Source organism: Sarcophilus harrisii, chromosome 4 (genome assembly GCF_902635505.1).
Source record: "Sarcophilus harrisii chromosome 4, mSarHar1.11, whole genome shotgun sequence".
Classification (NCBI taxonomy): domain Eukaryota; kingdom Metazoa; phylum Chordata; class Mammalia; order Dasyuromorphia; family Dasyuridae; genus Sarcophilus; species Sarcophilus harrisii.
Genome location: NC_045429.1, coordinates 193,413,155 through 193,429,424, shown reverse-complemented (window position 1 = coordinate 193,429,424; position 16,270 = coordinate 193,413,155). Strand labels below are relative to the sequence as shown.

General features: G+C 34.2%; 1 protein-coding gene across 3 annotated transcripts in view; it reads left to right on the top strand.

Moving 5' to 3' along the window:
* Positions 1 to 16,270, top strand: part of AFG1L (AFG1 like ATPase) — a 179,672-nt gene that overhangs the window by 127,165 nt on the left and 36,237 nt on the right. For all 3 annotated transcript variants that reach the window (XM_031964456.1, XM_031964457.1, XM_031964455.1), the window contains 2 exons: positions 9,149 to 9,219; positions 9,476 to 9,576. In XM_031964456.1, coding sequence (XP_031820316.1) covers positions 9,149 to 9,219; positions 9,476 to 9,576 — 172 coding nt within the window. The remainder of the gene's footprint in view (positions 1 to 9,148; positions 9,220 to 9,475; positions 9,577 to 16,270) is intronic.

Here is a 16,270-nt window from a genome sequence, read left to right as displayed (position 1 = left end):
ATCCTTCCTGTAATCTGGGACACGTTATTGAGCTATCACTCTCATTAAAGATAGGACTTTTTTCAGAAGCTAGAACTTCTTCAATTCAATCTTATTTTTAAAAGTTACCAAGGACCTACTATTCTTTACTGTTGTCCTATTACCACACACACACACACACACACACACACACAAGTATTAGTTGGCGGGAGAAGAGGGAGAAAGGGGAGAAGGGAATAAAGACCACATAAGAGAATGGGATCACAAAATTATTCCCACGTGAGCTTGTTTTCTCTTTGAGTTTGTTGAGCAAAAAGTTTCCTCTATTTGGAAACAGGAAAGATATAATTTGTTTTTTTAACTGCTGCTTTTGTTGTTTAAAAAAATCTAAACTTCATAAGCATTTTAGCTTAACTCAATTAAACGTCTGTGTTTCCTGTGTACCATGAAAAGGAATCACTTTGGAATATTTTATTATGCTAGTGAAATCTAAATAAAAAACAAAAACAAAGCAAATCTTCTGCTCTTTTGAAATGCTCTTTAAAACCTCAGTATTGGTTTTCAGATAGACCTAGGCAAAATGCTGACCTAGAGAAAAATACCTGAACTAGAAGAGAATTAGAATTAAGTAATTTTCATCAATTTCTAAAATGCTAGGGTTCTGCACTTTTTAATGTAATGTTTCGTGAGGAAATTGGGATCTACTCATGACCTATATAAACTTTATAAACAGCCCAAATTTTCCAGCATTTCATGTAGGCTTGCTATATGATATATGTTATTCATCTATCCTCATTCAGTAGATGTGTGTAGTAAATTTAAGGAATCTGAGATTTAGATATGATTGATTAGACATTTTTCAGAACACTGGTTGGAAATGCTGAGCAACTGCCATATGTGGCATGTAGGATAGTTGTCATTGCCGTACTCACTTTCTTCCACAAAAATACTTGCTGACTTCCTGAGTTAGAAGTCATTGCATAGTTCCCTTTCCATTATCAACTTTCCCTTAATAGTCCCACCTTGAACATATTTGACTAATTCACTTAACCCAATAACCTACCCCTCAATGACAGCACATTTTCATTCTCAAAAGAAGCACACTCAAAAGAATCCCTAATGTATAAAAAATAGAAAAACTTTTTTTTCTGTACTTCTATATTCTTTCATTTTTTGTCTATATAGTTGTTATACTTAACCTTTATCAACTTAAAAAAGAAATAAAAGTATTACTAGCTTGTAAATTCAATAAGGGCAAATATCTGGAGTAGTTTTTGTGTATATCTTAGCACTTAGCATAATCTAGGCACCTATTAAGCACTCAGTAACAATTTGTTCATTGATGGCTCTGCTGGTTGCTATTAGGTTTGGAAGGACTAATAAGTGCTTCTGGTGATTTTTTTAGCACTGTCTTACAGGAACAATCAGACCCAAATGAAAATATCACGGCATCTGAATGAATATCTGGCTAGTAGTTATGAGTCCATAAATACTTGAATGGAACAGAATAAATGTACATTGAATAATATGATATTAGCAAATACCAATGTCCTCCTAACATTGACTGATGACTTCAGTTTTAACAACATTGAACATGCAAGGTTGAGGAACTCTTAATTATCAGATACCAAAGGATATTTTGTGAAATCATTGTATCTACATCATGAGACAAGTATATAGATGGTGACTGGAAAATGAAGATTTTTATATCATTTATATCATTCTGGAAATTCTAGGACCTAGGTGACATAGTAGACAGAGAGTTATGCTTGAAATTAGAAGAATTAAGTATATATTGGGACTCAAACACTTACTAGCTATGTGACCCTGGGCAAGTCACTTAACTCTATTTGCCTCAGTTTCTTCATTTGTAAAGTGAGCTGGAGAAGGAAATGGCAAACCACTCAAGTACCTTTTCCAAGAAAACTCCAAAAGGGGTCACAGAGAGTCAGACATGACTGAAAATGACTAAAGTACAACAAAAATTTTTATGTATTTAGACAGAAGCTTTGGATTGTATGAAAATTTCATGTAAAGAACATTGTTTATGACTTTGAAATTCATGGATAATTTACAAATCTATGAAAATACTAAAAAAAAAAAAAATTTTCAAGGTGTCCACCAGACATCCAATTTGGGATATCTGAAAGGAAATTAGACATGTGAGATTAGAGTTTGAGGTAGGAGAGTAGATTTGAGAATTGTTAACATAGAGATGAAAACTAAATCCATGGTAGCTGACAAAATCACCAAGCAAAGTAGTATAGATTGAGAAGAGAGTAGGATCCAGGACAGATCTCAGAAGGACATCTGTAGTTAGTTGGTGTGCTCTGGATGGCAAAGGAGATAAGGAGCAATCTGAAGTGTAGGAGGAGAACCAGGGTACAGCGGTACCCAAAAATCTAGAGAGAAGAGAATATTCATCAAGGCAGAAAGGATGATGAATGGTATTAAAGACTGTAGGATGTTCAAAGAAAGTAAGGACTAAAAAAAAAAAAAAAAAAAAAAAAAAAGTCATTGGAGGAGCAAGAGGAGGAAAAGAGGGAAAAGAGTCAAATTTTACCAAAAAATCGAGCTGATCTTCACAATGGGCTAATAGGACAGAGAGAAATGATCCATAAGTAAGGACAGGGATTCCAGGAACCCATACCCATAGAAACCTCTACTGGGGGAGAAGGGATGGCTGTATTGCAAGGTTGGTACAGGACATCCAGAAACGTGGAAAGATATCTTAGCAACAGTAGATAGTGAAATCCCTTTCGTGCCTAAAACCCAGGGGATACCAGGGTATGCTTTTTATAAGCTTCTCCTTTGTCATCCATACTTATAAAGTAAATTTAAGCAGCAGCTGTAGGAGAAAGTGAAAATGTCATTTGGCACTGGTGCCAGTCTTTTATTAAAAATTGAATTATGTTTTCTAGTATCCATTCCCAGAGAATATTGAGGCAAGAATGCTATAAGCTATGTCAACCAAGCCAATTTGTGGTTAGACTTAAGGTTAATGAGAAATCTGTACTCTATAGATGTCTATTTCTATATTTTTTAACTTAATTAAAACTTCCTGTAGTATCCATGTATTCATTTTGAAATCTTGAAATTTGCCATAGCAGAACTAATAGGGAAAGATAAAGAGGGAAACCAGTAGCAAGTATGGAGGTAACAAATTCCATGATGGTCATGATCCCAAAAAGAGCTAGTAGAATTGGGCGCCCTAGAAATAGAAAACTTCAAAGAGAAAGAAATTAGTTTAGACATCAATAGTGAAAAAATTAAGAAAATTTACACTAGTGATCATCTAATCTCATTGGAACTTTTTAAATATCTAAATTAATTATATCCAGTGATTCTGACTTTGCCAAAAGTATCCTTCTCTCTTCAAAAACTTAGATTACTCAAGTTTTATTTTCCTTTGTCAAAAATTATTTCCTTTTTTCCTTGCTTACAGTTTACCAAGTACCCAAATAATTGTCTATGTGATGAGTCCTGACATTTCCACCAAAAATCTTTTCCCAAATTTTAGCCTAAATTTTATAATTGAAGTTTAATTCTTTTAGTTTTGTTTCTACAACCCAACCAAACTGAGCAACTAAATTTTCTTCTTTATGTGTGGCATTCCAGTTTAGGTATCTGTGATTTTGTACTAGTCATCACCATTACTGTAATTCACCTTACTTCCTTCTTCTTCTACTTCCTTCCTACTTCTCACCTACTTCCTTCCTACTTCTACAGAAGTAATTCTTACTTCTGTCTCATAGAATCCCTTTCTTTACAAGACATGCCATAAGCACTACCTTCTAAAGAAAGCCCTTCATGATCCCCAGTGATTGGTGCTGTTCCTCCTTACATGTATTTTTAGTTTATCTTAAGTAAGTTTTTAAACACACATATTGTCTCCCTTAATCAAAACTCTTTGAAAATGTAAGTTATTTCACTTTTCTTTATGATTCTCAGAGCTTAGTATAATGCCTGATATATTGTAGTCACTTAATAAATGCTTATTGATTGACTATGTTGATCCTTTGTTAAAATGGAAAAAAATATTACTTTATTGTCTCTCATTAACACCTTAATATAAGTGAAAGATATGGAGACAAGAAAAGGGAGGATTAAGAGAACCTTCAAGCTGGGAAGTGGGAGGATAATGAAAAACCTAAGAATTTGCCCAATTTGCAATTTTGCTTAGAGTTTTCCCTGGCAGTAGTTCAAAATATGTTTCAGTGTTTTTATGAGAAAATAAATAATTAATGAGAAAAGTTATCAGTAATACTTCCAGAATTCAGATTGCTCATAAAATACATAGCCCTGTGTTGGCCAATGTCCTGCAGATCACTCCAGTTCTTCAACTATTCTTAATTTTTTTTTTTTTTTTTTTTGCATTATAGACCTCATTGGCAACTGGGTAAAGTCTGTACGCTATTTCTCAGAATGTTTTTAAATATAAAAAGAAGGATTACAGAGGAAGCCAATTATTTTGAAGTATATTTATCAAAATATTTTTTTAAAAAAACATGGAACTTGGGTCAAGATCCTTTACTCAAGGGCATCAATTGGAGAATTACCTCCGGGAAGAGTGAGAAGATAAAATTTTAAATGAGGAAGAGAGACCCTTAGAAATTATTTTGCCATACCAGATCACCTCTCCCAGCTCTAGATTTACATAGTGAAATTTGAAAAACAAATTTGTACTTCACTCCTGCTAGCCAGTTCCTCAGACACTTTTCAGCTTCTAAATCCAAGTTCAAATGCTGCCTGTGGTATTTACTGGTTGCATGAATAGAAGCCACCCACTCATTCTCTGTACATCTCAGTTTCCTCATCTGTAAGATGGGGATAACAGCATTTATATTACTTATCTCACACAATTGTTATGAAGAAAGCATTTTATAATTGGAAGCTTATTAGTATTCATTGTACATAAGACACTAAGTAAAGGTTGTGGAATTAGAACTTGGCAGTTCATAAAAGAGCTCTGGAAGTCTTAAAAATGACTCTAAAGAAACACTTTGGAGTTGTTAGTATCTTTGAAAAATGTAAAAATATTATTTCGTCAATACTTTAGTCAGCTCAAATTCAAAATAAAATACTGTATATTTTTAATATTTATAAACCTCAACTAAAAATAATAAATTGCCAACTATATCGAACAATATTCTAAGGCCATATGTGAATAGAACCCATAAATAGTCTTCATAATAAAATACCTCTCTAATATTTTAGTAATAAATAAGCCTTACTAGTGTTTTATGACTAAATGGGATTTTGACATTGAAAAATCATGATGCTACATCATTTTATAATATAACTTCCTTCCCACATTTATAGACCTTAGAAATTTGTTTATGAATTTTTGCATATTTGTTGAAACAAAAATTATTTACTAATAGATATAATTTATATGCACATTTGTTAATACATTTGGCTTTAAATCAGAAAGCTTGTTAATAACTGAATTTCAGAGAATTAAAACTATTTGAAATATGATCTGAAATTGGTGGTATAATAGCAAATGTTGTATATTGAAGTTCTCATTATCAAGTTACAACATTAAGCTCAAGCTCACTTTCCCCCCAATACTTCTTTTTTCCACCTTTACTTATCAAAGTACAATTTAATAGTGAAACATTACAGAAATAATTTTCCAGCATAATGGATTCTGCTAAAATAGAGCTATTCCCCATCTTCTTTTTTTTGGAGTCAGGCTTCCCAAGCATTGGACCCAAGTCTGACTAAGAACCACTCCCTTACTCTCTTTTTAACATTTTTAAGCTACAGATCTTAAAACTACCTACACTAAGACATTTTGGGACACAATTTATGTTTGTGAATGTCTACATACACATATATTATGTATGCTTTTGCATATATGTAATATACAATATCCATATATATCTACATATATATATAAGTATATAAAAATGTCCAAACATATCTTGTATTGTCCAAGATATCCCTATATTTATCTTTAGATATATATGTATAAACATATATGTATGTGTATTTATAAATACATATATTTATTGGACCCAGAATAAACCTGGAGTTGTAGCGTGGACTTAAAGATGAAATTTAATGTGGATACATATATAGTGTTGAACTTAAGACTTTTAAAAAATCAGCTTCATAAGTATAAAATTGTGGGATGGTCATGGCTAGACAGTTCATCTGAAAAAAGATCTCTGAATTTTAGTGACTTGCCTGCTTAATATGAGGCAATATGGCAACCCCAAAAAGCTAACAAAATATTAGGCTACATTAAGATGGGGGACTGGGGTGGGGGCATGATAGTTTTGCAATACTTTACTTTGTTGTTTTGTTTTTTAGTGATATTTTATTTTTCTAAATACATGTAAAGATAGCTTTCAATGTTCATTTCTGTAAGAATTTGTGTTCCAAATTTTTTCTCCCTCTCTCCCTTACCTCTTCTCTTCTCAAGACAGCAAGCAGTCCAATACATGTTAAACGAATCCTTCCAAACATATTTCCATATTTATCATGTTATGCAAGAAAAATCAGATCAAAAAAGAAAAAAATACGAGAAAGGGAAAAACAATACAAGAAAGAAAAAGCAAGCAAACAAAAAAAGGTGAAAATATTAATGCTTCAATCCACATTTAGTCTCCACAATTCCCTTTTTAGATGTGGATGGCATTTTCCATCCCAAATCTATTGGAATTGTCTTAAATGACCACAATGCTGAGAAGAGTTAAGTCTCTTATAGATGATAATCACACAATTTTGCTGTTACTGTGTACAATGTTCTCGTTCTGTTCACTTCACTCAGCATTGATTCATGTAAGTCTCTCCAGCTTTTCTGAAATCAGCCTGCTCATCATTTCTTACAGAACAATAATATTCCATTACATTAGTGTACCATAACTTATTCAGCCATTCCCCAATTGATGGGCCATCCACTCAATTTCCAATCCCTAACCATTACAAAAAGGGCTACTACAAACATTTTTGCACATGTAGATCCTTTTCCCTCTTTTATGATTTCTTTGAAATACAGACCTAGTAGTGACACTGCTGGATCAAAGAGTATGCAGTTTGATAGCCCTTTGGGTATACTTCCAAATGCTCTCCAAAAGGATTAGATCATTTCACAACCAACAATGTATTAGTGTCCCAGTTTTCCCTATCTTTTCCTGTCATCCTACCAGTCTGAGAGGTGTTGTCTTAATTTTCATTTCTCTAATCAACAGGGATTTAGAGCATTTTTTTTATATGAATAGAAATGGCTTTAATTTCTTCATCTGAAACTTGTCTGTTTATATCAGTTGGAAAATGACTTGGCAATACTTTACTTTGGACAAAAGATGGCTGGAGTGTTGTGTTCAATTCTTGGTGCCATATTTTAGAAATGATGTTGATAAACTAAAGAGCATCTGGGGTTCATTCACAATGACATATAAAGATCTGTTGAAGGAACCAGTTGTGTTTAATCTAGAGAACAGAATGTTTGTGGTGGGAGGGGTGGGAAGGAGAGATGTGATAGATGTCTTCAGATATGTGAAAATCTTTCCTATGAAAAAAAAATTGGACTTCTTTTGTTTGTCTCAAAATGACAGAACCAGGAGTGGTAAATGGGAGTAGTAAAGCAACAGATTTTTAGTTCAATATAATGAAAAAATTTTGTGAGTTTCTCAAAAATTGAGTCAGCTGTAGAGATAGGGAGGTTGCCTTTCCTATGTCTATAACCAGTGGCTACATTACATTTGGTAAGCACGATATATGAAAGTGTTTTTGAGGAATAGGTTAGAACAAATAAAAGATTCTATAATTCATATTCTATGAATTCTCAGAAAATACATATGAACCAATCCTTTGAAATTTGTAACTGATTTTTGTTCTTGGTCCTTAATATTCCATATTATTAATTTTTTAAATCTAGTTCTTATTCCTTTTTTAATTGTTAACTTAAGTACTATTCCACATAAGTATCATTACTGCTACAAGACTCAAAATTCAAAGTATATGTTTAATTTGAACAAACAATCCTCTTTATTTTTAGGAATGACTAAGAATAGTCATCACTTTACATTTGAAAATTCTTTTTGGGAAAGCATTTATTTTTGCCAAGTTTTAAGACCTGGGGATAAAGTCTATCAACCAGTAGTTATCTTAAAGGAGAAATTAGATTAATTTTAGTTTAGGTTTCATTTTTGGTTCCTTGGATGTGGGCGGGAGAATTCTGTGATGGGAACTATCAGTAGGGCATCTAGAATTGAGCTTAATTGCATTTTACACCTAGAGAAGACTGAAATGTGTGTAAAAAGTAAACATATTGTAAGGTCATTCTGTATAAGTCTGCATATAGGTTTGAAGCAAACTTGAGTTTTCACTTTATGCAAGACACTGTTTCTTTTGCAGATCAACTGTATCGAGTGCATTAGTTTATCAGACCCTTTTAAAAAAGAAAGTGATAGCGAAAGAGGCCACAGCATTATCACATTTATATGTTTGGGATCTTTAAACCATATGGTGGTTTCTAATTAGAATACAAAAGATTCCATGATGAGATAGATTTTTAGCTAGCTCCAGTGACAGCAGATGAACTGAAAGTTTACTTAAAATTTTAAGGAGATTTTGGAGAAAGAATATGTAATCTATAGTTGTCTTTTTCTTTCACTCCTGGAAGAAGTCTGATCAAGTTATTGATGTGTAGATCAGGTTAGTATTTAGAAGCCTAGTAATTTAATTCTGGAAATGTTTGATTAGCTCAGTCAGCTTGACTTGATTTTTTTTTTTTAACAGCAGCTTCAATATTTAATTTCACATGTACCCTCTCAGTAGAGATTTCAAAGGATACTTCTCTAGATGCTTGACTGCCTTGTCTGTTTGCTCTTGTTTTGCATGTAACAGAGAGCCAGAAGCCTTTTTTCTCATTGTGTACACATAGTATTAATGGATTTACTCTGCCTCTATCGCCTCATTACTGGAAACAGCCAGAAGCACAGAAGTCTTTCAGTGTATGCAAATAAGGCAGAATCATCTACCTGAGAGTTAATATTCTCTGCTTTTAAGTATATTCGAAATCTAATGTTTGTATTTAGAGCATAACATCCTGTTCTCCTTTTTTATGGGCAAAAAGCTAAGCGGGCTCAGGCAGCTGTTTGATGTTGGCTTCAAGTGTTATTAATTTCATATTCTATTATTCTTTTCACTGTAGCACAAGTGAAGCTGATGTGGAGGCTGTCATGGATAAGTTGTTTGATGAGCTGGCTCAAAAACAAAATGATTGTACGTAAGTTAATTTCTCTTGAAAGAGAATACATTTAGAACACAATGCCCAATCTCCACTGACCAATTAATAAGTTCCATTGCTGTATATGGGTTGATGCCACACTCAAGTGGCAGTCATTGTATCAGCATTTTGTCTAATTTATGTGTTGAATCATGTGCTATTATTCATCAAGCTATGCATTTCCTATCTGTAAGAGATGAATTTTATAGTAATTATCCAGACAAGATTGAGTCTTTGTTCATGTTCCCATAGTAACTAGACCAAGGATTCTAAAAGTGCAAGGCAGAGAGCTGAGGCTGAATAAAGCTTGTGGAACCATTGCAGACTGCACATTTGAAGAGCTGTGTGACAGAGTGAGTACCCAGTCAAAACTAAACTCATTGGCCTTTTTGCATTTTAAAAATACTTGATATTTTCCTTTCAACCTGTATCACATTCAAAAATGCTGTGAGCAAATTCTGAATTAGTTTTAAAAGTCTCTGCAAAGTGGAGGTCTCCCTGCTTTGGACTCATGTCACTACAAAAATTCATACTTAGAGTGCTTCAAAGCATACTTTGAAATGTAGAAATGCGTGTTAAATGATCCTAAGGCACAAAAAGGCCTTTTTGGTTTTCATATTATTTCAAAAGTCAGATCAAAACAAGGTTTCATATAAAATTTTAAGGTGAAATTTGAGAACATGAATAGGAATTGACACTAATCATCCAGGAGAACCAGACCATGTAAGCGTCTTCATTCAGCATTTCTCATTGTCTTTTTATCACTTTATATCACTTAACTCTCTTCAGATTTGAGATCTTTAAAAAAGTCAATTTCACTGAATTATGACAGATTCCTCAATTAATAAGAATAATAACAATAACAACAATAATAATAGCTAACATTAATCCAATGTTTACTATGCACCAGGCACTGTGGCACTTTACAAAATTGCTTTCTTATTTAATCCTCACAACAAAGGAGAAGAGACCCATTTGACAGATGAAAAAATTGAGGCAGGCAGAGATTAAGTGACTTGTCCGTGCTCATAGTGAGAAAGTGTCTAAGACTGGTTCTGAACTCAGATCTTCCTTACTCTGGACTTAGTGGGTTTATCCACTGCACCACATATCTGCATTAGTTAACTAAAACCTCCAATGTAATTTCCTTCTGGGCAAGGACTCTGTCTTTTACTTTGTAAACTACTTAGTATACACAGAAGAGGTTCAGTGACCTCATTTGTTTAAAGTTGAGAGTTACATACTTGAAACTGTGTGTACATAGTCTTAAGTGGATTTGAACAAATGACACCATACCAATGAATCGTAAGTTAATTGTTGGATAACCAAAAAGAAACTGTTCTTCCATAGAAGGGGAGAGGAAACCTTAGTTCACACCTGTTAACTATTTTATAAAGAATTACTCTAACTTCCACTGATTTGTTCTCTTTTACCTTGTGTAAATGAGGTGACTTTTGAGTTATACAACACAATCTATTCCACAGTTGTTGTTACTGAGATCTGGGAGATCAGTTCAACATAAATAATCTGCTATCATGAACCTGAAGACCTAAAGCCTCATGCTGTAATTGCAGAATTCAGAAAGTATCAAGCTTTTCATAGCCCTCAGACAAAATGGTTATACAATTTTGCATTTCCATTAATCATGTGTATCATTTTGGCTCTTGAGAATTCTCCTTGAAAAATCATACTGAGTTCCTGAATTGCCTTTTGCTCCTGGGCAAAAATACTAGAGTTTTTGTTTAGCTATTGACTGATGGCTTCATTCATGAAATAAACTGTAAACATATCAGCTTATATCGAGAAAATGAAGCTCCTTCTGCTACCATAAAAAAGAAAACCTGTGAGGAGAGTGAAAGCTGATAGAATCTCTCTGTAATAAGGTAGAGATAGTCTCATTAGGCAGGTAGTGATTCTTATCTAAGAGAATATGTGATTCATTAGTCCAGTGATGAGCAGTGATTTCTTTTTTATAAGATATTTTATTTATATAATTGAGACCTAAGAACTTGAGTTAGTCATTATTCCCTAATCAACTAAAGAAATATTCTGGACGTGGGCATGGAATAACCTCCCCCAAGAGCATTATTTGTCACAATTTTAAATGAGTAGGATTTGAAGTTCTCCATCAAATTCAATTATTCCCTCCCCCTTTTTTGCTCTTAGAGGGAGGAGGGGAATGAGAATAAATGAATTGGATTACTACCACATTAGCTTTGTTCCTTCTTTGTAACTTAGCTTATTCTAAAACCTTATACTTTTCTAATCTTGAAACTAAATAATTAAATCTTTAAAATTAAAAATTTCAATTTGTATTTGTAGCTGAATGGTATTCAGATTTAGCTGCTTGATTTGACTTAGACACCTGTAGGTATTCTTTAGTTCCAAAGTATATTGTTTTGTCAGCATAAGAATATGTATAAATTTTTATTTCCAAATCATCATAAAACAATCAGGACTTTATGGAAGGAATTATAAAATATGTAAGGGTCACAATGACTTTCTGATCATATCCTTTGACTATTCACTCAAATTTAAAAATCAGGAACTTTTAAAAATCAAACAATTTGTATACTTTTGCTCTGGGAATTGAGTGTAGGAGGGATTTTGATTTTCATCTTGAAATTAGTTACTCCTATAGCAGTAAAACAGTATTTAAATTAACATCGCGACTACTGGAACACTTTGGAGTAAATATGGATCACAAAATATTAGAAACTACTGACTTTTCAGTTCTTCATATTATAAAAATAATCCTCTTTTTTTAGATAATTTTTCCTCTAGGTCACAAGGGTCCTCAAACTTTTTAAATAGGGGGCCAGTTCACTGTCCCTCAGCCTTTTGGAGGGTGGGACTATTGTAAAAACAAAAATTTTGTTTTGTAGGCCTTTAAATGAAGAAACTTCATAGCCCTGGGTGAGGGGGATAATCGTTCTCAGCTGCCGCATCTGGTCCACAGGCCATAGTTTGAGGACCCCTGCGACTAGGAGATAGGTCGATGGTGGATGTATCTCATTTTTGTGTACCAAAAAGTTTAGAAATTAAATAAAAGCAAACTTCAGTATCACAAAAACTCATTTAAACCTCTTACTCTACTAGTATATAAAATATAAGTAATCACAATTTTATTTCATTTATACTTAATTTTTAATGCAAAGAAATCAAAATATAGAAATTGGAATCAATAATTCAAATGGAAGTATAAAACTTTTTTTAAAAGAAGATTTAGGATCTAGAACCTACAGCTGAACTCTCTTGGATATAAGATCTAGTCAGGAAGAAAAATATGATTTCTTAATTTTTCTTCTTAGTCATCAACAGCTGAGAAAAATATCCCTCTTCAAGTACTTGAATCTCTGGCTCTTGTCTCTGAAGATTAGTTAAGATCCATCAGATAAATGCATAGCAAGAGCTGAACAGAATGGTTACTGAGTATGTAAAAGGAGAGCAAGTTTTTACTCTAGAAAGCCAAAAGCCTACCATTAATAAACGGCTAAAAAAAAAAATGAATGAGCACTCACACCCATTCTACAATTCCTATGAATCATATGGATATTCAAAGTATAGGGTTTTAAAACTGTATAGACTTTAAGGGGCACAGGTAAAGAGATAGGGCAGTGCCTCTGCTCATTAATTTGTCTCCTTGGCTGTAGGTTCATATGTCAAATCTAAATGTCACTTGAAATATAGAAATATAAGATCCAAGTATCTGTTTTTGTTTATTTGTTTGTTTTACTTTGACCTCAGTGATTGACAGGAGAGAAGACAGACTTCTTCTGAGTCATTACTTCTGCTTCTTTGGCATAAGTGGGAGCTAATGAAAAATGTAGTAGGTCCGTGGGTTTGTTTTAGCCTATCTGCTAAGATGTAGCATCTACTGTGTTGTAGGGATAATGAGGTGTTGAAGTGTGCAGGATCCTCAAGTAACATTCTGGAATCCTCAAGGACATTCCCACATAGGGATGTAATCACACATGGAATGGAGCCTATTGTACCATGCAAAATGTTGCACCAGGGTCCCATGGCTGAGAGGAAACAGCTGAGGTGGATTGGTGCAATCACCAAAATGGTACACAAAAGGTTGATGATGAACAAGGTGTGTAAATGATAGGCCAACAATTCCTAGATTTCAGGAGGTCTGTGAACTTGGATTGGGGGGAGGGGCGGGGGGAGAGAGACAGAGTTATAGCTGTATTTTCACTAACCTTTACCTGCAATTTAGTATTTTCTCTATTATTTAAAAGCATTATTCCAGGAAAGAATCCATAAGCTTTGCCAGACTGCCAGAAGGATTCATAACCCCCCCAAAAGGATAAGAATCCCTGATTTAGACAAAAAGGCCAGGGAGCAATTATTAGTGATAAACTTATAATATTAGAATTTGGGGTTTTTTCAATACCTGTGTCTTTGTTGTGATAATCTTGGGGTATGCACAGATGATCATGACTTGTGCTACTTCAAGGACCTGAAAAATAAATAAAGCAATAGTCTAGATCTTCCAGGGTTACTTGTCTATTTGCTCCAGCTAAGGGAACTCTTCCCTCTAGGGAGGAAGGGCTATCCAATGGCAAATATCAGGATATAATATAATAAACAATTCTGTTGTTTGGATAATTCTCCAATTAAAAAATTTATATTGAAATACCTGCCATGGTCCCTAGCCCTTGTGACTCACCACCTTAGGGCCAGATAGTTGTTCATCCTGTTTTAATACAAAGACTATAGTTTTTTGATAAAGCTGACTTTTCCAATGAGAAAATGTTTTTTTGAGCTAGAAATACAAAACATTAAGCCTCAGGAATAGATTTCTTTCAAGCTGCTGGGGGGGGAATATAAAAGAATCTGTAATGCAGTATTCAAGCCAAGAATTATGGCAAAAAATTTGAATATGTTCAAAAAGATACTTCCATGATATCTTGGTGATCTTAATATGTAATATTTACTTATCCTTACTTCATCTCCCTCCCCAAGTGGGCCAGGCCTGGTTTTTGACTCCTTTACCTAAGAGATGAATTGGATGCATTGAGTACAGTGCTGTCCTTGCCAGGTTCCTTACCTATGTTCCTTAAGAGACTCCCACCTGGTAAAGGAAATATGGGTGCCCTGAATATTAACACAGTTGTCAGTATCTGATGGTAAAATAGAATTGGGAGAGAGTCTAGATTCTGGTCCCAGCTCTGTCATAGCACTGTGATTTGGGTAAAGTCACTTAATTATGAGCCTTCATCACATTAAATAAAGGAATTGAGTTAGGTGACTATTAATGTTCTTTCTAATTATGAGAATCCATCCTTCTATGTAAATGAATTAACCAGTGTCTGGAATGACCATTGTTGAACTGATAGCCACAAAAATTTCCCAGGAGTCAGGGAAATTGAATAGGTAAAGAAGAGCAGAGCAAGCAACTTTTAGAACTCATAGCACATAAAAGAAACTAGACATTATGGGAATTAGACATGGAATTGGCCTATTGCACCCTGTAAAATTATAATTCTCTTTGGAGTATACTGATCCCCTATGTATCTCACAGTACATGGTATCTCTTAGGGAAATGGCTGTGAGCAGGAAGGACCTTCCTTTCTTCACTCACTTTTTCCCACTTCTCTCTAACCCTTTACACCCCAGCTTCTTTCATTCTCTATTTTGCTCTCCTTGGTTCTAATAGAAAGAACAAGAGTTGGACTCATTATAAAATCAATATTCTAAGAAATGAAACTAATGTAAAATGCATAGTGACCTAGTGACAAGGTTTAGCGGGTCTTTTCATCTAATAATATAATCCTTTGGCTTTTAATATAGTCTAAAACGCTTAATTCAGCCTGCTCTAGGGTTACTTTTGTTGTGGCCAGCCAATATTAAGTTCAATTCAGGAAACATTTATCAAGCACCAGCTATGTAGAGTCCTGATTGGACCGTGCTGAAGGTGTTGTCAGAAGTGCTGGAGAAGATGGCAAGTTTGGATAAGTAGACACTATCTTAATTGTATTCAGTCTAATAAAAGGATGTGATACAAGTAGAGATGAGCACATGGCACAAGGACATATGATAAGTGTATTTAGGAAGTACAGGTAAACTACTAAGGTTCAAGGAGGAGACCAAGAGGATCAAGGAATACTTCATGGAGCATTCGAATGGAATGCTGATTTAAATTAAGTTTCTCCCTTGAGAACATTTATATTTCTCCATCAGGGATATTATAATTGGAAAATGAACATTGGGAATTTGAATTAGATAACTTCTGAGTTCTTTCCTCCTCTGTCATGTTACTTCCTTACTTCTTTAGGCTGATTTAAGCACATCTCCAACTGAGTTGTTCACTGCTATGTAGAACATGAAGTAGAATCCCAAATACATAGAAATAGATAAGGTCCATTGTTTCTCTGAAGACAAAATAATATTTCCTTGGGAAGCCTTGTTGAGTTAGAGCTGCTTAGATAATCCTATCCTAGAATTTTTTTTTTCTGTCTACTATTCACCTAGCACAGAGTCTTAGTGTGGGCAACTTGGTCAATTCTTATTAAATGGAAAGGAATAGCATTTTGTGTCCCAGAAAAGCTTATTGGTTGTTTAAGGTGGCATGATGTAGTTGAATGACTGGGATTTGAGAACTTCATTCAAGGCTCTGGACCTGAATGAAAGGATTATCATAGATAATTTTAAGACCCCTTCTGGCTTCAGAAGCTCATCTCTGTGTTTTACAGGATAGCAGTAAGTTGTTCATCAAAGTTTCATTGTGTGACTTGGGGACTAATTTTAACCCATCATTCTCAGATGATCAGACCCTGAATAATGAACTCATGCTAATCAAACTATAGAACTGCTTGACAAACCAGAAGGCCAATATGTTCATTTACAATGGGCGATATGCACAGCTCAAAATCCAGTTTTTGTCATCTTCCAAGGGGGCCTCCTTCCTAGTGGAGGTCTACTCTGGAGACCAAATTCCAGTAATCAGACATTTTTTAGGAGAGTACAGAATCATGATGATGCTGCCTTAATGAGTTGCTCTTTGGCATTCTAGGGATAATTATGCCTAAGGAAGCAGTA